Source organism: Fundulus heteroclitus, chromosome 18, assembly GCF_011125445.2.
Source record: "Fundulus heteroclitus isolate FHET01 chromosome 18, MU-UCD_Fhet_4.1, whole genome shotgun sequence".
NCBI lineage: Eukaryota > Metazoa > Chordata > Actinopteri > Cyprinodontiformes > Fundulidae > Fundulus > Fundulus heteroclitus.
Genome location: NC_046378.1, coordinates 5720110 through 5734500, shown reverse-complemented (window position 1 = coordinate 5734500; position 14391 = coordinate 5720110). Strand labels below are relative to the sequence as shown.

At 41.0% G+C, this 14391-nt stretch overlaps 2 protein-coding genes across 2 annotated transcripts; both read left to right on the top strand.

The window, feature by feature from the left end:
- The first annotated feature begins 2673 nt into the window (after positions 1-2673).
- On the top strand, positions 2674-4803 carry LOC110368043 (transcription cofactor HES-6). Its single transcript, XM_036150019.1, has 4 exons — positions 2674-2850; positions 2931-3026; positions 3126-3204; positions 4053-4803. The coding sequence occupies exons 1-4, from the start codon at positions 2788-2790 to the stop codon at positions 4412-4414; spliced, it is 600 nt and encodes a 199-aa protein (XP_036005912.1). The 5' UTR covers positions 2674-2787; the 3' UTR covers positions 4415-4803.
- An 8741-nt stretch (positions 4804-13544) lies between these two features.
- LOC118556582 (transcription cofactor HES-6-like) lies at positions 13545-13960 on the top strand (the record flags this gene model as incomplete). Its single annotated transcript, XM_036150018.1, is given in 2 exon segments — positions 13545-13729; positions 13888-13960. Coding segments are annotated over 2 exon segments (160 nt in total), but the record flags the coding sequence as incomplete, so codon positions are not given.
- Positions 13961-14391: the final 431 nt, after the last annotated feature.

Sequence of the window (14391 nt, the reverse complement as noted above, 5' to 3'; positions counted from 1 at the left end):
ATACTGTAGGGATTAAGGGAAAAGCATTAGGCTGGTTTAAATATTATCTGTCTCACAGATTCCAGTTTATTCATGTTAATAATAAGTCTTCTTCAAACTCTAGGGTTAGTTGTGGAGTACCACAGGGTTCAATCCTTGGGCCAATTCTCTTTACGATATATATGCTTCAGATTGGTGAAATTATCAGACAGCATGGGATTAATTTCCACTGTTATGCTGATGACACTTCAGCTATATTTATCCATAAATCCTGATGAATCCAATCAATTTCTTTGACTGCAGGCATGTCTTGATGACATCAAAACCTGGATGACTTTAAACTTTCTGCTTTTAAATTCTGACAAGACAGAAGTTGACATTTTTGGACCAGAGTCCTCAAAAAATAAACTTCTTAATCAATCACCTAATCTGTATGGCCTTAAATTGGCCGCTGGTAATAAAGTAAAAAATCTTGGTGTTACGTTTGACCAGGACATGTCATTTAAATCCCATATTAAACAGGTTTCCATGGTTTCCTTTTTTCATCTCTGGAATATTGCCAAAATTAGAAATATTCTGTTCAGGAGTGATGCTGAAAAACTAGTCCATGCAATTGTCACTTCAAGGCTGGACTACTGTAATTCTTTACTATCAGGATGTCCAGAAAAGGCAGTTTGAAGCCTTCAGCTGATCCAAAATGCTGCAGCGAGAGTTCTGATGAAAATCAACAAGAGGGATCTTTTCTCCAATTTTAGCTTCCCTTCATTGGCTTTCTGTTAAATCAAGAACAGAGTTTTAAAATTCTTCTTCTCACGTATAAAGCCCTTAGTAATCAAGCTCCATCATATATCAGAGCTCTGATTACCCCATATGTTCCTAACAGAGCACTTCACACTCAGAATAAAGGTCTACTGGTGGTTCCTAGAGTCTCTAAAAGTAGAATGGGAGGCAGATCCTTTAGCTATCAGGCTCCTCTCCTGTGGAACCAACTTCCAGTTTTGGTCCGTGAGGCAGACACCCTGTCTACTTTTAAGACTAGACTTAAAACTTTCCTGTTTGACAAAGCTTATAGTTAGCGTCAATTAGCTTACCCTGAGCTATCTCTGCAGTTATGCTGCTATAGGCTTAGGCTGCTGGAGGACATCAGGGTCTATTTTTCTGACTCTGCTGATTTATCCTACTCCAATTTGCATTGTTTGTTGTTATTTAATTTTTTTACTTTTTGTTCTCTGTAATTTTCTCTTCGTAGTAGGTACACCAGGTTTGGTGTTCTGTTAACTGTGACATCATCCAGGTGAGGCAGATAATGTGCTATTAACCTCTAACACAGAAAGGATTCCTGGATCAATGTGTGCTTCTGTGGTTTTGTCTCTGCTCTGTCTTCTGTAACCCCCAGTCGGTTGCAGCAGATTCACACTGAGCCTGGTTCTGCTGAAGGTTTTTCCTTCCTGTTAAAGGGGAGTTTTTCCTCTCCACTGTCGCTTCATGCTTGCTCAGTATGAGGGATTGCTGCAAAGCCATCAACAATGCAGACGACTGTCTACTGTGGCTCTATGCTCTTTCATGAGGAGTGAATGCTGCTTGTCAAGACTACCAGGTTTCCTTAGATATGAAACTTTTTGACCAATCTGTAGGATTGATTGAATTTGACTTTGTAAAGTGCATTGAGGTGACATGTGTGTGAATTAGCGGTACATAAATAAAACTGAATTGAAAGTCTGTCGCTGTCTCTGCTTAATGAAAGTATTCCCACAGTATGATGCTATCACCATCCTGTTTCACTATGGGGATGCTGTGTTCAGTGATTTCTGTCCCAAATAGATTTTTGCTTGTGGGCCAATTAACCCTCATCTGACAAGGGAATCTTCCAAGTTCTTGTGTTCTGACTGTCCTGGGCTTGTAGCGAACTGTGAATAGTAATAATGCACTTATGAAGCACATTAGTTATGGTAGTCCTGTCCCAAGACTCCATGACTTGTGGATCTCTGTAGCTCCTCCAGAGTTGCCTCTTGGCTGTTTCTCTGATTAATGCACTCCTTGTCTGTGGCCTATCAATTTAGCTACATAGCCATGTCTGGGTAGGAAGGTTTTCAGATAATTAACCAAACAGTGTTTAATGAGAGGTTCACAGCTTGGAGTAATGTTTTATGACCCAAACGTGCTTTACATATTTATATTTGGCCTGTGTGCTTTGGTCTTCATGATGCTGTTCTCTGATGTTCTCTAACAAACCTCTGAATGAAAATGCACACCTGACTTTTCAGATTTTAACTGTAACACAAATGGAAGGCCTGTAGAAAAACTTTGAGGCCATATGGTGAGAAAACTTTTTCAAACGACTTGTCACTTTGTTTCTTGTTGCAAGCCTTGGGGAAGCTTTGGGTCTTTCTACAGATGGAGCAGTGTAATGATGCTCTCCCTGTGTGAATGGGCCAGGGGCTCCCCAGAGTGAGGCACGGTGATTGCACTTTCTTGTTCAGTACGGAGAGAAAAACGAAAGTTTGTTTTTTTCTGCTGTTGGGCGGAGGGAAGGCAGTGCTTGGTTTCAGGCTGGACATCTGCTGGTGTTTTTTTTCCCTCTTTCTTTCTTTTTTCTAGGCTCTGCCGGTCATTCAGTGAAGTCAGTGACCTGTCAGTCTTGACTGATGGGGACCACGTGTGTGGGAAAATCCTGCAGGCAAAGGGCTGGTCCATTCACATGCTAATCGCGTCCTATAAATAAAAGGCTTGTGACGCGCCGAGGACCCTAGAGACGCGCTGAGACCCAGGGCAGGAGCGACAGAAGCACAGAAGCGCACCGGTTTCAACATGACCGCGTCTTCTGCAGCGCGCAACGCAGAGAAACACCCCGTGGCCAAGGAGGAGAGAAAGGTACCACTGTGTTTAGGATGTTACCGCGTTTTGCTTCCGTTCGGTGTGGTGTTTGGCTTCATGGAGTGCTGTTGTTGCAGCTCAGGAAGCCGCTTATCGAGAGGAAACGACGGGAGAGGATAAACAACTGTTTGGATCAGCTGAAAGAAACAGTGATCGGAGCCTTCAGGCTGGATGTAAGTGCCACCACGCGTCTCCCATCTTCCCTGGAAAGAAACGAAGTCAATCAAAGCAGCGGCCATAATTTTATAGGGCTTCTCCTTCCTTCCCAACAGCAATCCAAACTAGAGAAGGCAGACATCCTGGAGATGACGGTGAAACATCTGCAAAACATCCGCAATAATCACCTGAATGGTAAGGCTCTTTTGGCTAGTTTTTTTTTTTTTTTTTTACACATGTATGGTGTTTATTGTTTTTATGGTGAATATTGTTTTCCCCCATTTAACTATAACTGCTGTCCAAATCTTCTGCTGCGATAGTTGATAGTGTAATCAGGTTTCCTAATGAAAACAGTTGGCAAGTTAGAGTGAGACTGCTAAGATTAGGCAGCAGAGGGCAGCAGAGGGCAGCAGAGGGCAGCATCAGCCTATTATATCTGAATCCCCTAAGGCCTGAAACAAGGAAAATTAGCTTTTTGGACGAAATTATAAATCGAATGCTTTTAACAAAGCAAAACAACAACATATTTCACAGATTACCTGGATTTCTCTTTTTTTTTCTTTTCTGCTATCTTCCACAGTTTACTTTTTTGTTACCTGCATATTTTTTTTCTACTTTGTTATATATACAAATTTCAAGTGAGTATTATTAAATGTAGCCATAACAGTAAAATTAGAATCAAAATATACTGGAATAAATCTGCCACTCGCGAGGTAGAGTGCACGGATCCTCCACCAGAAGGCATAAAACAAGTAGCTAAAGGTTTTGATCCGGCAGGCTGTTGAGGAAACTGCTCACTTTGCCAAACAGTTACTGGCAAGCAATGGAGCAATGGTTTGGTTTGTGTTGATTCTGAATGATGTACAGATAATAAATAAGAAATATGAGAAATATACTTTAGAGACAGTTGTGGGCTTTTGTTTTCTGACAAATATTGGCAGTTCATATAAACCTGCTATTGACTACAAGTTTTCTTCTCACCACCAGGAGCTCATTCCAGCTCTAAGTCCCTCTTTTGTTTTCTTGATCTTTTTCTCTTCCAGACCAAACGTTAGGCCTAGAGGCCCAGCAGAGATACAGCACAGGCTACATCCAGTGCATGCACGAGGTCCACAACATGCTCCTCACCTGCGACTGGATGGACAAAACTCTTGGCTCCCGGCTCCTCAACCACCTCCTCAAGTCCCTTCCCAGGTCCAACCATGACCTCAACCGGCCCAAACACAGGCATGACGGGTCGGTCTTGACCAGCCAAGGCATCCCTACCACACCCCTTCGCAGTGGCCCAATAGTTGGGAGGCAGCATCAGAAGGGCGAGTCAGATGGCCAGGTTCCTGAGCGTCAGGAGAGGCCTGCACTCCACACCTCATCCCTGGGGATGCTGGAGATGTGGAGGCCCTGGTGAACTTGGGGATAAATGATCTAAGATGTCAATTTTGTAAGACTATCCTCAGTTATGTATCTTATAGATATGGTGTTCAGAAGACCAAGATGTGGGGGCGGTTTTGTTCCAGTGGTTATTATGTTTAGCTGTGCTATACTAACTCTATACAGACCTTTTCTCAGTACTTCCCTAAAGAAGTTGACTTCTTGTAGCCTGCATTATAGAAGGCTCTTATTAATCTTTCTTTTATTTATTGTATTAACATCTATTTATTTCATAATATATGGCATGACTTTACTTCTTTGGCCCTTCGCTAAGTGCATTTCTATCCTCCTACTTTCTATACTATTTAACCTAAACATTATTAATAAAAATAAAGTATGTTACTTACTCATTAAAAGAAGCTTATTGGACTGTTTTGTTTATCTACAATTGCTCTTTTAAAATGTGCCATGTTTTGCAACAACACTGTGCAAAATGATAGCAGGTACATCATTGAAAGTGATCTTTGCTGCTATATATATATATATATATATATATATATATATATATAGTTTGTTTAAACCTAAAGTGTCCATTGTGTAAAAGTCAATGTTTGATTACGTGGGTGATTACGTTACCCAGAATGCAGTGTAAGACACATTACCACCACTAGTCTTATAGATGGTATTTGTTTGATGTTTTTTGGATATACTTTTGCCAGCAATTGCCCAGCGCCCATGTTGATGAGGAAACACAGAGAGAGCTGTTAGGCTAATCCACCACCTAAACAGTGGAGGAAATGAGCACAGAAACTTCTTTAACATTCATACAATTATTAATATGTCGATAGGATTAACTTTATCATCTCAATAGGGAGTAATTAATTAGTTTCAGCGGCCCAACCGGTTAAAGGTGTGATTCTAGTGACAGTTTTATTGAGGATAAATAAATAATAAGAAAGAGAATGAATAACCAGTAAAAAAAAAAAAAAAAAAAAAAAAAATATATATATATATATATATATATATATATATATATATATATATATATATATATATATATAGTACAGAGAAATTTTTATATTATTTACAGAAAATGCTCTTGATAAAAAAACATTTTAGAAGAAATGTTTACATAAGTACACCTTCTAGACAAGACTAAAGAGACAAAAAAAAGTATTTTCTGTATGACAATGTCAGTAACCTAACTGGTCATCTAGAAGTTTCCTTGTGTGAGGCCACTTCCCGTCTGGCTTTCACGTTCCAGGCTGGTGCGTAAAAGCACCAAGAAGCACCCACCTTGTTTAGGTTCTAAAAGAGAGAGCCACATAAATAACCTAAGATGTGACAAGACCCGTCTCAGAGTCCTCTCAGAGAGATCCTATCTTAGCCCAAAAATTCCTACCAATGCGTTTTAGCTTCAGAATGACTTAGATAGTTGCTGAGAGCGACTCTGAGAGGAGACAACAGAAATTCTTATCTTTTTTTCATCGCCTCTTTGGCCTCACTGTTTCCAGCTAGAAAAACCCATACACAACATTAGCAGAAGCTGGTATCTAATGAGCACTTTTTCTTCCAACTAGTTAGACCCAGATACGTCAGGGTGTTGATAGAACAATTTATTGTTGCAAAAAGTTCATGTTTTTGGAGATATCAAAGGCTAAACAGAAATATGATAATATGATTTACTTTAACTTAATAACAAATCTCATGACCAGTGAAACAAAACAGTGACAGAAGACCTATGTTTTTTAGCCCCTTTGACCTCTTTATCAGTGAAGAAATTGTCAAACAACATTAGCTAACAAGCATTTCTCCCTGCTACTAGCTAGAGTTAGACTGCTAAGCTTAGCCTTTGTCTAGTAGCTCCACTTTGTAAAGCCAAACAAATAAATCAAATCCCGTTAAAGTGATTTTGATTTGCATCAGATGAAAAAATAATGCAGAGACATGTGAGTAACAATGCCATCAACATTCCTTTGCAACAAGCTAGCTAGAATTGCAGCTGTAAAAGCATAAAGCTGGATGCTAAAACTATTTCAGACAAAGGCTTGGCTCCATAGATGTCAAAATTAGATTTCCAGTGTGTGTGTGTGTGTGTGTGTGTGTGTGTGTGTGTGTGTGTGTGTGTGTGTGTGTGTGTGTGTGTGTGTATGCCACTTATTTTTTTATCTTTCTGGAGATTTGGTCCAATTTTTAGATTGCCATCATCTACATTATCTCCCAATTTTGGTCCAGTGTCTCAAGATCTTTTTCAGATTTGATTTTATTAATTCATAAAAAACTGCTGGGTTTATGTTTTTGGGACAGTGGTTTGGTCATATCAACCACACATTGGTTTGAAAAAATATGATTCACTTGCTTTGGTTGGAAAATATACCAAGAGGAAGTGAATTATTCTTCACAGACCATCATTTTAGATACTAACTTACTCCGGGTTCTACCTGGTAGTGCTGTTAGCACAGTTGCATCGAGGTCACAGATTTGAACCCTGAGCTGGAGAGCTTTCAGCATAAACTATACACGCTGTCCTGGTGTCGGCGTGGGTTCTCTCTGGGTATGCTGGCTTCAATGAACCTCTGTCACAAAAGAAAGTACCTTTACAGGTACAAGAATCAAGAATTTTCACTGTCATTGTGTGTTACTGTAATGAGATTTGGGTGAGGCACCGGTTCAGAATGCACATGGACTACACATAACACGCAGACACAGCAAAAAAATTATGTTTTCAATTATTTTATTTTTTTTACTGTACCAACAACATTCCCTCAGAAGCTTAAATGAAGCCTCATGATGTAAAAAATATTGCACAAGTTTAAATCTTCAAGTTACATACCTGTGCGACATGCATCCATGTCCAAACAAACATTCATTGAGAAATGTAAAAAGTGTGAAAATAGACATCAGCGTGTTAGGGGGTGTAAATAATTCTCATCCGATCAAGAAGATGTGGATTCAGTAGTATGTTTGTACACATTTAACGGACTATGAACTGGGATGGTGGGTGGGGGGGATCTGTGGCAATAAGTGGGTCATTTTCTAGGCACAAACCGCGTCATTCCATGATCCGCTGTGCTGATCTCACCAACTGTGCTAAATCCTTCCTCTCCTGTGCTTTTCAGCTCCCATGCCACACTGTCACACTGAGATACAAGATGTTTTCAACTGTAACTCTACAAAAGTTTATTAGCAATAGAGTAGAAAGTCCAGTCCATTTCAGTTTCCTAAGGAAGAAGAGTCCTTGTTGGTCCAGGAAAGGTTGGAGAAAATGTGAATGCTCAGGGAAAGCTGCTGATTGCTGTGCTTAATCTGTGATGGTCCTGATGCATCTCCGCGTGTTACGTGAGGTGTTACAGCGTTGCTCGTGTCTGTGCTTTGCCTTCTGGATGTCCTTTTTCAGCTCACCTCTCAGCCCTGCTGTAGGCCAGTCAGTACAAAGGCTTGGCACTGGGATGGTGCCTTGATTAGTTTTTACTTTTGAGGTAACCGAGGTCCATCATGTGTCCTTAGAGGTGCACATACACATAGCTTTTGGGAGGACAGAAATACATACTCTTCCTGCGTGCCCATTTTTTTTTAAATGCAGCATGAAATAAGAAATGGTAAGATGGTAAAATGATGATGTTATAACAATGTTGATGTCAGTGGATCGCCAATGAATTCAGTTCACACCAGAGAATGATGTTGTTCACTTGAGATTAGCTTTTTCACTAGATAGTTATCACAAGAAAGTGCCATGTTTAACATTCTACCAAAGACCAGGTTATAAAGTTAATATAAAAATGTAATATTTAATGTGGGGTTATATACTAAGTCCAAACTTTGTTATCTAAATTCACTTGTTTTCCTGTGGATCTTGATAAACATTGAGCGGTGTTCTTTATTTTCCATCACACAGTCTCGGCTGTTAGTGCTGTTACCATCAACCGTTGTTAACAGGAAGGTCCCGGTTTAAATCCCCGATTGGGCCTGTGTGATAGCCTGGCCAAAGTGGCTGACGAAGGCAACTAGGCAGATGATGTCCAGTGTAGCAGTGTAGGAATAGTGAAAAAACATTTTTTTAAAAAATCCACAAAAATAACTCAGAGCTAACATGTCTCAACAGATCATAACTGAACTTAAAACAACCAAACTAACGTCAAGTGCACTCAGCTACACTGACCTTGTTTCTCTCCTCCCTCCTTAACATCTCATACTTTCTCTGTTTAAATACCCTCATTTTCTGGAAGACAAAATGGCCTCCGGTAGACTCTTCCATAAACAGGTAACCCTAAATACGTTTATGCTTGAATTCACTAATGTTGCTTTCCCAATCCCTTTAACAACATCTTTTGATTATGGCCATGACATTTATAAAATGAAAATCCCATGACCTATGCGATGCCTAAAATTTGACAGCATCCAACTGGAAATAGTTTGTCCTCTCCTCCTCTTCACCTGGTCCCTACCTGTGACAGCTATAATTACAGGAAGTGAGGCAACACTTCCTCCTGAAACACAGGTGGTAAGTTCACCAAAATAAAATGCACAAGTTAAATGAACAATAAATACAATCTGAAATGTTTTAATTGTTTTTAAACCAAGATGTTATAGTAGATAATCTGTAAAAATGCAAACCCGGAATAGTATATGATTGTAGACTACAGATACCCAGTGGACTAAACAGCTGCTTAGGACCACCAGGGGGCCCCCAAAAGTAATTTGAAGAAAGTATAATTTATTTGCATGCCTAATAATTTCTTATATTAACAGAATAAACAATTTCTTAATAAAATTATGCATTTTAACTTATCTTTGACAAACTGTCTGATATTTATAGTAGTCCACTGGCTACAGAGATGGAAAATCTTCCAGAACTCTAAAGCACAGATGACCCCATATGAACGGTTCATTTACTTCTCATAAAACCAGATCTGTGACTTGTACCCAAGTCTTTGGTTAGCTCTATGGATATCTCTCTCTGCAGAGCAGAGCTTTTCCAAGCTCACATTAATAAAAAACAAAAACAATTTCATATCTTCCATGGCACCAGACAGTCTGAGTGGACTGGCAGTGATTAGTATTAAGAACAAAGCTTGCCATCAGATTTCTTACAGTGGTGTCATAAATGACTCTGCAGCCAGAAAAGCCAGGAAGCACAGGTTTTACAAAGTCAGCTGCGTATTGAAGAAGAACAGATTAATATAAGAAGGTCTAATGTGTGGCTAAAGACAGTTTAGTTTTTTTTTTAACAAAGATTCAAAGATTCTTTATTGTCACCGCGTGTTACCATGGTGAAAATTCTTTTTGGCCACTTCGGCTAAGAGTGCACATAAAAGACAAACAAATGAATGAGCAATGAACAAAGGTTGCAATGAACAAGGAATAAGCTTTTGCATATAGTTTCATAGTATTTACATAGTTTTTCAGAACTAATTATTCAGATTTAATTAAATAGCTCTTTAACCCATCTTTTTACCTGGTTGCAGCAGGTAAAAGTTTACTTACATTATTTAAGGTATTTGTTGAAATGTTCTGAGATTATTTTATTTGAATTACATATATATACATTACATATATGTATAGGTGTAATATATATATATATATATATATACTATATAGTATATCAATATATATATATATATATATATATATATTATAGTATATATACTGGTGTGTAGTATATAAGTTATATATATACATAAAATAAACCTGATGACACTTTCACTGTAAATATTTGGCATACTAGTTTGCTTTATTACTTTTTTAACTAGGATGATAAATACATAAAAGGCCAATGTAAACAGCACTGCCAGACCTGCAAAGAGTTTTCTTTTAGCAAATAGTAGGTGTGTGAATGATCTGATCTGACTGTTGATTGCAGCAATCCATATCATTGGCACAATTACAGGGCCTTGGGCCAGCCCTGTAATTTGTCACTAACTTGCTCCTAGGTGTGGCTCCATGTCTGTCTGTCCCTGTGTTGGACCAAGTGACCTGTCTGGTCCAACACAGGGACACCAGTTCTGGCCTTATTAAGTGGAAGAACCATGAGCTTCCTCTCATCGCCAGAGATTAAGCACATAAAGAAAACCTACTGACCTTTTGTTCATATCTAACTATTACTGGTTTGGTAATCCTGTCCCCGGTTATTATGTCTGTTACGTCTTTTTTAGCCTTAATGTAGACCTTAGCCACTCTTAAGTGTTTTTTGGGGTTGAAAACCTAACCCGAGTCAGATGAGTCAAATACAGAAGCGAACCCTGTTAAATCTACCCAGGTTAGGATGGGTCTGAATATACAGCATGCATCTCAACACGCTCTAAACGGGGTTATCTTTAATCATTCACAATTCGCAGTCTAGATGATTAGCTGAATGGTGATGTATCTCAGTTCCTGTTTCAGATCCTCCATGGATACGTTTTTTTCTATTTATTAAAGTCACGCCTTTCTGTTCATCTGCTATAGGTAGCATTTTTTTAAATAAAGGACTGAGACTTGGGCTTTTTCATCTACTTGTCCACTTTGTGTATAAAATGTATATAGCGTTAGCCGACATCAGATTTTGGCAAAAAGTCTGGAGAATGACTCACCTGAAGTCCTAATTGGATTTTGGTGGAGGTTATTTGTTGTAAAAACCAAAACAGTTTGGAAAAAGGCAGTATTAAAATATGTCTGTTTGTAACCAATCGGTGCTTTTATTTATTTATTTTTGTTACATTGGCTGTTGTTGTTATGATTTTCCACCACATGCAGTCAGGCGGATGGTCCATAGAGCTAGAAAGACAGAGAGGGAGACGTCTGGTCCCTCAGCGGAGCTCCCCAACAAAAGTAAGCCGAGACAGCTGCTCTCTCCCCTCTGCTCTCACCATTACAGCTCGGGAACAGTAATGTGAAGGTGGCGAGGTGCCAAAAACACAAAACTCCACTTCAAAGGTCTGCAGCGCTTCCTTGACTTGTTTGTGAACATTTTTGCGCAATACTGTGCGCGTAAAAAAAAGAAAAAAAAAACGCGACTGAAAAATGCATCAGTGCATTTACCTGCATGGCTGCACAGTTGCATGCTTTCTTCTTTTCCTGGCAGACGGCTCTGCTCCATTATAGGGACGGATTAGCATGATAATAGTTTGTACAGAACATGTAAATAAGGAGACAGAGGGCCCGAGGCCCCTCATTAGACAGAAACAAATAGACACTGGGCGTAAGGACTATCCAGCGCAGCAAGAAACACATTAACAAAAATACAATCATGGGCTATAAATAATCTGCAGGGTGCATGCTGTTTAATTTTAACACAACATATTTGTCATGTTTACACCCGGGGGGACACACTGGGGTTATGGTCAATGCAGCGAACTATCAATAAAAATCATTTCTGACACACAAGGGGAGGAGGGGTGGGGGGGGCTATGTGAGAAAACCGCTGCGCGCAAATAAGAAGCCACCAAACAACAGAGAGAACAAACGAGGCGCAGACCAACACCTGTCGCTTTCTTTTTGGAGAAGGGCCCTTAATTCCCCGGCTGATTCAGTTCAGGCCGAGGGGCCGCCAGCAGCAGCTGCCAACTGAAGGCATCGCGTTACATCCGCCAACAGGCCGGTGGATCTGCTGAGGCTCGGGCAACAAGAGCCGGTACAGATGGAGGCGGTAGGGCAGGGAAAATAATGGCGCACAAACGCAGTTTTTCAAACTCTGGGGAAATCTAATTGTGAAGCATTTTCTAAAACCTTGAAACTGAACACGACTAATGCTTCAGAAACCACATAAGGAGTAATGAAGAAGTAGCGCAGCTATGCGGGATTTAATCTCAGTGTAAATCCATCAGTTCTGTTAAGTTCAGTGGATTATTGGAGAACATCAGAACAAAGAGCAAAAACAAAAACAACAAACAGCTCAGAGAGAAAGTTGTGAAGAAATTTAAGAGAAACGGGTTTAAAGCTGATTTTCTAATCCACTATATCAAGTTTTACATCTCACTGAGCACCTTTCACACTTTGATCCAAAAATGACTGGAACTAAAAACAACGTTACCATCATGGTGGTCCACCTAAACGAACAGCCAGGGCAAGCAGAGCATTATCCAGATGAGAAATCAAAAGGCCCAGTTTGACTCTGGAGGAGCAGATATGCAAGGTTGTGGTGGGAGAATCTGTTGACAGGACAAGTACAGCCGTGGACTCCACAGATCGGGTCTTTATTTATTAAGAGGTGCATAAAAAGCCATTTCAAAGAAAGCAACCCTACTTTAAGCCATGCAGGGTCATTCTCATCTGGTCTCATCTCATCTGACCTCTGATCAGATGAGATCAAATCTCAACCTTCTAGTTGATGCAAAACTCGTCTATCAGAAAACTAATACTGAAAATCACCGTAAACACCATCCCACGGTGAAGCATGATAGTGGCAGTGTGATGCTGTGGGGACATAGTTGTTGTGAACATGGAGCTAAAGGACGACACTGTAAAACTAATCCTGCTGGAGGCTGTAAAAGCGTTGAGGCTGTTTTTGGAGGTTCCTCACGGTCCAGCAAAAAAGAAAACCCTACGATACATTCTGAGCCACAGTACGGTTGAGATCGAGGTAAGTTCATGTGTTCAATCAGTCAAATTGAGAAACATTTGAAAAGGACCTGTCGATGCTGTTCATCTCGTCAGTTTATTTCGCAAAGACTAATGCGGAAAAGACTTCTGCGCACTACTTTCACATAAAATAGCAATAGAGCTTGCAACCTCAGAATAAATGGGAAGAAGTTTAAATGGCATGTTGCATTAAAACCTACTAAACAGCCAGCCTTTAATGGGCTAAATGTTAATTCAGTGCGTCATTCTGCGCGCTATGCGCTGTGCAGCAGATTTAATGTGCACGCCGGCTTGTCGTCATGGGGGAATAACTGCGCGGCCGGCGTTCCCCCAAACCAACATATTGTGTGATTAAAGCCGGTGCTGAGCTCCTCGGGGCGCACACCGGGGCTGACCACAGACAAAGGAGCTGCGCGCATTGGCTCCGGCCGTGTGCGCTCTGTTGGCCCCCAGCGCCGCAGCTCCAGCCTCTATTCACATGTTAATAAGCCCCTATAAATACTAACAACCAGTCCGCACCAGCAGCACGACACACAGGGGTGGCACAATAAAACAGGGCGCCTCGCCTGCTTTTTTTTTTTCTCTCTCCCCCCCCTCCCCTCCGTCCTGCCTGTGACCGGTTCCGTTTGCCAGCTGTCCCCATTCGCCGACGACACCGGAGGCGAAAAGCAGCAGCGGGAGAAGCCACAGACGCGGCGTTCCGACCAACATGGCCCCCCGCCGCCCGCCCGGTAACGCTGGACTTTACGCGGAGGAGGACGAGTCCTGCTACGGGATTCAGAAAGCGGACAGAAAGGTGCGGTAACGTCAGTGTGGCGCACTTGTCACGCTGCTTGTGCAAAAACACGCTTGGGTGTTTTACTATGTGTTTTATTTTTTAATGAATTACATTTATGATATAAAATGAGACGGAGGAGGGGGATGGATGATGGTTTTCTTTCTGCGTTGCTTTAGATCAGGAAACCTCTGGTGGAGAAGAAGAGGCGAGCTCGCATCAATGAAAGTCTGCAGGAGCTGCGGAGCCTGCGGCGGACACGGACGTGAGTATGCGGCGCACACGCTGGTCCGCAGTATCTTACTGCGGGCGTTTCATGTGGATGAAGGTTGGTTGGATGCAGCGACCGTGCTGTTTCCCCACAGCTCCATTCCAAGATGGAGAACGCAGAGTTCTGGAGATGACAGTGAAGAAGGTGGAGGATGTTCTGAAGAACCGGTCTCAAGGTCAGAACCAAAAGTGTTCATCTCTTAGGAGGGTCAGAGTTACAGCGCATAGGCCCCCCCAATTAACTGATGGTTTCCGTGATGCAGGTGCCACTCATGTCAGTGCTGGAACTTTTCAAACACCTTTACATCCATATCCCACTGAATATCATGTTTGGTAGATGTTTTGTTATCTGTGAAGGTGGGCACAGCTTTAATATTTCTCCAACTTTTTCGGCTTTTCAAATATTATAAACC